Source organism: Macaca fascicularis, chromosome 6, assembly GCF_037993035.2.
Source record: "Macaca fascicularis isolate 582-1 chromosome 6, T2T-MFA8v1.1".
Lineage (NCBI taxonomy): Eukaryota > Metazoa > Chordata > Mammalia > Primates > Cercopithecidae > Macaca > Macaca fascicularis.
Genome location: NC_088380.1, coordinates 146612372 through 146620135, shown reverse-complemented (window position 1 = coordinate 146620135; position 7764 = coordinate 146612372). Strand labels below are relative to the sequence as shown.

The 7764-nt window shown below is 34.5% G+C and overlaps 1 protein-coding gene across 1 annotated transcript; it reads right to left on the bottom strand.

Moving 5' to 3' along the window:
* Positions 1-603: 603 nt before the first annotated feature.
* Positions 604-3451, bottom strand: IGIP (IgA inducing protein). Its single transcript, XM_065546870.2, has one exon. It carries the CDS (start codon positions 908-910, stop codon positions 749-751), a length of 162 nt encoding a protein of 53 aa, XP_065402942.1. The 5' UTR covers positions 911-3451; the 3' UTR covers positions 604-748.
* Positions 3452-7764: the final 4313 nt, after the last annotated feature.

Below are 7764 nucleotides of genomic sequence, written 5' to 3'. Positions count from 1 at the left end.
TTAAAAATAATTTATTAGATATTTCAAATAACTAAGAGTGGAATTAGAATGTTCCTAACACAAAGAAATGATACATACTTCAGATGATGGATACCCCAATCATCCTGATTTAATCATTACATTGTACGCTTGTTTCAAAATGTTACATGTACCCAATAAGTACGTATAAGTAGTAGGTATCCATGATAATTAAACTGACAGGAAACAAAAAACCTTCCATGAGAATGGAGCATGATCTATGGGAAAAGGTTTCCCTTCTCTTCAACATGATGGCTAGGTTAACTGTCATACCACCAGAGAATTTTTTAAATGACCCAATATGCCAGGATAGGGAAGCCATTCACATAAAATTTTTTAAAATAAGCAAACCTATCTTAAAATAAAATGGAAGATAGAGTTCTCTAGTATGAGAGCACTTTTAATGCTTGCAGTCGATTAATGATCATAAGTAACAGGCAAGTATACCTGCTACTGAGTCCTAAAAACGGTTTCCACCTATCAAAAAAAAAAAAAAAATCCAAGATCGCAACCAGACCCCTTCCCCCAAAAAGCACTGAAACAAAAGACTGATCTGATTATACAGTCACATGAAAAATAAACATCTTTATTTTTTGCCTACTTTATTTCATTTTTTCAAATAAAATTTAAATCTGTACAAAGTATACTGTTACAGTATATATTTTGTAAGAATCAATGCCTAAAATAATCACAATACTTCAATAAGCAGTACAGCAGACCTCGCTAGTTTTCAGCTTTGATATTGAACAAACTCAAGCCGGCTGATGCACAACACGTTTGCTTGGTTTCCACATGGTGAATTCCCAGCACTTAGATGGGAGAACATGACAGCAAATATGGTAATATTACAGCCCGACACACTGCGTTTCTTCATGTGATAATAACTGCACATATTTAATACAGAATGCTCAAATTTACTTTTTAAATTGCATTTGCTTACTTCTTAGTTGGCAAAATTCAGCATTCTTAAATGGGGTCCCCAAACAGTGCAAATTAATGATATTCTAACTGTATATTGGCACATCTCCAATAAGGATTAACTTGTAAACTCAAAGAATATCAACAACTTAGTCCTAAATTTTAACTAATATACATCTGGTCCATTTAACCAAAGTCATTTTGGAAAGATATTAAAGAACAATTCTATTTCTGAAAGGATATTGTTTTGACCATTCTTTAGAGAAGATAAATTTTTAAATTGTCATTAAAATGTTTCACTATAAAAATTTTACAAACTTGATTAGAAATTTCAAGATTATGATTCACAGCAGACAAATACAAACTGTATATTCCAACAATACCTATTCTTAGACTTTCAAACAGAGCACAACCATGTCAGCTGTGTTAACTAAAATTCTGAACAGTGTACTAAATTTATAAGTGGTGCTGGGTCTAGCAAGTGTAAATACACAGTATATTTCAATGAAAAGAATTGTCTTCTTTATACTTTATTTGTTTTCCCATAAGGAAACATTAATGTTTACATTCTTTAATAAAGTTAATCTTACATCAGAATATAACTTAATACTGTCAGCAACAGGGACCACACACAGTAAATAAGAAGCACATTTAAAATAAGTCTGATTTCACATAGATTAACATTTGTTGGTTAATAAAATATTGACAGTATTACAATCTTACAATATTTACAGTAAGAAAAATCTAGAGTAATATATACCTTTCACAGCAGGATTCCTTTTTGTAAAATTTCTTCCAGTTTGGGATTGTGTATACACGAAAAGCTCAAAATAAAGCAACTCTGCAATATAATCTTAAAATAATGGCTACTAGGGGGAAATTCTATCACAACCATTGAAAATAATGGTGACTTCTCACGGAGTCTGTGGCATCTGAGAACCCAGTTAATTAACCAAAGTCTTGCTCACATTAGCCTCAGTTACCCAGATTAAAGCAGAACTCCGGCCTTCCCTGACTGCTGAAAACCCAACAGATTTTCTCAACATGCTATAAGGAAAGAGGAAAAATTGGTTTCAGCTCACACCTCATGGCTGGAAGCCTCCGGAAGCCTCCAGCCAGTGCACACTCCCCGACTTATGCTAAAAGAGGGCCAATTTCATACCCAAAGCATCACAAGAGTCCACCCTCCAACCACAAGGCACTCTGACACCAAACTCACCCATTCCTCAACTCTTGTGCCCTAGGATAATGCATGAACTTAGCCCATATAATACACACCAGCATCTCAGAGACTTGGGACCAGGGCAAAGAAAGAGACTAGTGTAGTTTGCACTGAGATCAATAAGAAAAATGGGAAGTGATGCACATTTCCAATTAGAATGACAAGAAGAAGACCCACATCCCTAAACTGGAATTTGGCCAGGGCATCAGAGTTAGCACCCCCTCTCTGAGTACCACTAGCGATTAGGATGTGTGCTCTGGGCCTCCTCTAAAAGAGAGCATCTACAGTAAGTAACACAGTATGGGACATTAGTTCTGTGACGACTGCCAAGAAAGCAGATACAATTCTTGAATCTGGGGCTGTCTACGGCACCTGAGGTCAATCATCCAAGCTGTGACCTGTCCCAACCCTGCTTACTTTAAGATATCTGATGGGCACAGAGCACTCAGGGATATGGCTGCTGGCTACTTTGGACTCTAGATCTCACAGGTAATCAACAGGTATCTGGGATTGAATTAGCAAACTGTACCATAGCTCCTTAAACAGACACTGTCAAGTATGAAATCATGTCAGGCATGAATCTTCACTGTCAGGTCACAAATTGAAGTGGGAGTCTTCCCACATCAGCCAAGGTTATTTTGTCAGAACCTTAGAGGAGTTGGACAGTTTTTCATGTTGCAAGTGATTAGTTTACTTATTTCAGTCAAGCTGGATTGGCAAACCAGACTGATTTATTTAGTTAGCTTTGTTTTTTTGATTCTTATGTGTGTGCTAACCCAAAGCTGTTGTATTTGGGCTAAATACACTGACAGAGAAAATTCAAACGACAAAAGTTTTCAGAAAACTTCTGTGGCATTTTTTCTTTTTGGAAGTAAATGCAAGATCTAAAGGTATTTCTACCCAACAAAGTCTGTTTAAGTGTTTAATGTTATTTCCTTTTTGGTCCTATACAGAATGCTATGACTTCTATATAGGTCTGAATGCTGCTCCATGTAGATTCCTTCTGTATATCTAAAAATATATACTTTTCAGTAGTTCAATACATGGTTAATCTTCCCACAGAGGAAGATTTTTGTAATCACATGTTGCAAAGTAGAAAACATCTCCTTTCTAAGAAAGGAAATATACTTTCCTATTGTACACTTTTGAATAAGCCCAAAGGCATGCACCAAAAATCATTATTAAAACTAATACATGCAATAAAATGGTGTAGAGTTAGACTTAAAGTGCTGCTTCTCAATTTTTTTAATTTGGAGAAGACATTTTGTCAGTTGTAGACTCAAAGATCTTTCCCCCACCCACCCTCCCCACCCCCTGGCATTAAGAGAGAAAAGTAAAAAGTATGCATCAATCTTTTAACTATTCTTTACATGGGGGAAAGAACAGATATATCAACTATCCTATGTATCAACTGGATTCCCAGTTTTAAATAAAACCAATATTTACTGGTAAAAATTGTCAAAGCGAATACACCCAAACAAATGTTACTAGTAAATAAATGTTCTACATAGAGAATAATTTACTTTGGTTTTATGCGCCTTCTCAAAAATAACACTAGTGTCCCAACGTCACCAAACTGATGTGTTCCAGCAAAGTTGTAAGGCAAATCTTTTTTTCCCTAGTGACATCTTGTTTCCCAACAGACAAAACTAAAATCTTTTGGTGAGGAAGGGGTTAAGATAATGGCTAACCCCTTGGCATCCTGAGCATTGTGGTTTATCAAACTCTACCCTGCTAGAAATTGTCAGGCACCCTGACCCCTGCCTTGAACCAGGAATGGCTCCCATGTCTAGAGATGCCCTGACTCCTTATAAATAGCTTTCAGAACTTTGCTTCTTTTTCCCTTCTCTCTGGATGTTATAATGTCTAACAAAGCTGGTTGCAATGTCACATTTTGCTAGTAGGGGCCACCATCTAACAATAATTCCAATATGAAAGGTTTTAAGCCAATAGTTGGTTCCTAATTTTATCAACGATTTGTACTAAAATTCTCTATAATTTACTTAGAGCAGAGATCTTTAACTTGGGTTTCAGAAGATGTGTGATGCCCCTGAGGTTGTATGCAAAAGTATTCAGGTATGTGCATTTTTTTTTTTCCTGGGTAGAGGATCCATCACACTTTCATCAGATTATCAAAGGTATCTGTGACCCCCAAAAAGGGTTATAGGGACTTAGAGGGATACCCGTAATTCATTTTATACCAGGACTGGGAAATGGGGGCAGAAAACTAAAAATGGCCTCGAAAAAGGCCAGGGACAAATTGCTGATCTTTTCCCTTTATTCACATTGGGAAAATAAGTGCTTCAAACTGGGAAAAATCATTAATTAAGGTGGTTAAACTCCATTAAAAAACAATCAAATCACTTTCTAAATTTTTTTCATTTTTGATATGTGGTAAATTTCGTCTCCAAGAAAAGGTTCGGAGACTGAATTTTTCTCTTTTCCTAAAGGAAATTCATATATAGAATGCTGAATATCATCCACATTTAAAGATTTGACAACATAAAAGTTAGATAACTCTTAATGATGTGAATCTTTAACTTATGATTTTGAGTAAAGGATTATCTAGAATCAAATATACACTTATTAACCTTCATTTCCCAAAATTGGTCCATATTTAGACAACTACCTGGCACAATTTCACTAGATAAACCTAAAATCTGAATAACGGAAGTTAAACTTCTATCCAAAGTAAAAACAAAGCCATAAGGTTCCACAATTGAATTGGCCACGAACATTCACACTATGTTATAGAGGACTTTCTCATTTCAAATACATCACTGAATGTTCAACAGAATTTGCAAACATAAGATCCAGAATGACTAGCAAAACATGCTAAGAGCATGTCAAAAAGTAAAACACCACCACTACCCCCCATCCGGAAACACATTCAGGCATTCCAAAAATAAACCAGATCTGAAAAGAGGCCTCTCACTTGGTTTTAAGTATGAGGTGTGTACAAAGCTATGAGAAAGGGAATATAAAATGAAATAACCAAATAACTTACAAAAAATAATTTTAGCCAAAAACACATATCTCTGTTCCATTGATAAAACTATCAATTAAAAATTTTTTTTTTGCAATTCTGAACACCGTGTTGCATAATATCACCAAGACAAAAAATATGTTCACAGGTACACTTTTTGTTATTTTCTTTCTAGAGCACATCTTTGAGATCATAAGACCGCATCTGGTTAAAATAAAGTCTCTTGTCCTTGCTTCCCTTCCCCCTCAAAGTGATTCAACCCCGAATTCCAAAAAGGAATATTCAATATAACCACTTCAAAACCAGTTATAACACTTAGACCATGAGGAAACTATATGAACATTATGGAAAACTACATGAAAGAGGGAGCTGCCACTTGCCACCCACTTCACTTCCAGCTTTTTAAGCATGTACCCAGCTAGACTTCAGTGAAACAAACTAACACACCAAATCCAGGCCATCTCAGGCTAGAAGTTAAAACTGAAAGACATCATTTCATATACACACATATATATTTCCTATCCTAAGTTTTAACCTTGTCTGTTTAAACAGTTTAATAAAGCTCACATTTACAAAGGATTTTATTGGCAAATAAAGGCCCATATTAAAAATTTTATCAAAACAAATTTTTGTTTTATACAGCTAACACTAAGAAATATTTTCTCGGCCTTATAAAGTATATTTAATTGCATACAATTTTTGCTTTGGGTGGGATATTGAAAACATAATTCTGCAAGAAATTAGAAAAGACTAGAAACAAAAGTGAAAGTGACTAGCCTTAACTTTCAAAAAATCAAGTGCAAAGTTAAATAGTGCAAATAATGAAAACTAGAAATTTTACAGGCAACTTTAGTCTTTCCTGCTTTTGCACTTTTATACATTGACAACTTTATAAACCCTAACAACTATATGCAGCATGGAAATGGGCTATCATTTATCTCCACTGACTAGACTTAAGGAAGCCTTTCAAAGACTTGTCTCACAGTCATTTAAATCACTAGTTCTTAACACAGGTTTGGGAATTCTCTTCTTTTTAAACAAATTTCTAAGGGAGGGGCTATTTAAGAAGGCTCTGCATTGACTTAATGAGTTATAGTATATAACTATTATAATTTAAAATCTGACACAATAAAATGTGAAAATTATACTAAAGTGCCAACTCTACAAAATAAGCTATAGTAAAAATAATCTTGCTATTGTTAATGAACTTGACATTCGTAAAAAAGAAAAATTACCTTCAAAGTACAAAATCAGAACCACTTTTTTGCTATTTTTAAAAGAGATTTTTATCACTAACATACAGAGATGTGAGTAAAATGAAACTTCAAAGTAATCTGTCCAAATCACCAGGAATAAATCCGTACTAAATTCGACAACAAAGAGTTAATCCAAACGTACCTGAATTATGTAACTTAAAAACAAACATTATAGTAATTCTTTATCTTAAATAATTTAAAACACTACTGGAATAATGGGAAAAGAAATCTAAACACTATCAGCTTCCCTACAAAGGACATAAGAACCTCCAAAATGTACTAACTTATTTAATTAACATTTGCCACCACTGAACTCTTGGGAAAATACAATTTTAAAGTAAGAGAGAAAATGGGGAAACAGAAACATGAGTTTGGGGGGTATGTTGTCTAATTTTAGAAATACAGTATTATTGAGGGCCTCATAAGGTCCACAAGGTTAAATGGTTGCTATGGTTGCAAATGTGAAAGAAATAAAAAAGATACCTAAAATTGTAAGTTAGTGTTTTTACCTGGTTGTCTTCTTCTAAGAAATTTGTATGGGCCAAAGTCCCAAAGTTCTATAAAAGCAAGGAATAATATGTGTCTTTGTGGAGTACAAAATCAAATAATTTGATCTAAGGACCATTTGAAAAGTAAAGGTAAACTACACTGTAACAAGAGCCCAAGAAAACAGATAGTATGTGTGATAAATATTTCTGATAGTTTAAAAAGAGTAACTGTGAAAAGCGTGAAATGTTCTTTTCTTTTCCTCAAAATAATAACTCCCCAGCACCCACTTGCCTTGACCAGAAAAGCTGTCATTCCACAATTGTGCTACTTAATTTGTCCCAGAAAAGCAGACATCCTATACATGAAAACAGACTTGTATAATGCATCATCATCATAACTCTAGCTACAGTAACTAACAATTTTCTCATAATCAATGAGGGATCCATTTTCTCTGGCTTTACTGAAACTTCCTTAGTGAAGATCAACTTCATTTCCTTAGCAAATAACTCTCAATCAGATTCCATCATAGTACCTTTTCCTACCTCTAGCAAAAATTTCTCCCACTTTACTTCCAAACCATTCCCTATATACCTCTCAAACCCCCATCCACAAACACATTAAACAGCTCTCCTCATCCTACTCTCCAATTTCCAAACCAGTAAGTCTCAGTTCCCAGTAACTTACCTAAAATACACATACTTCTTACTCTCTTCAGTTCACAAGTTTCTTAATATTAATTTAAATTAATATTAAGAAAAACTGCCCAGTTACCTCATAATACTTAAATTGTTCTGGATCATCAGTTAGCTAAGTTCTAAGGCAGGAGTCAGAAATTTCTTTACTTCTCTCTGAAGAAGTAAGCTTGAGTGCCACTG

Bases quoted from the DNA above. Each gene is read 5' to 3' on its own strand.
- IGIP (XM_065546870.2), bottom strand. From the start codon at position 910: ATGTGCAGTTATTATCACATGAAGAAACGCAGTGTGTCGGGCTGTAAT.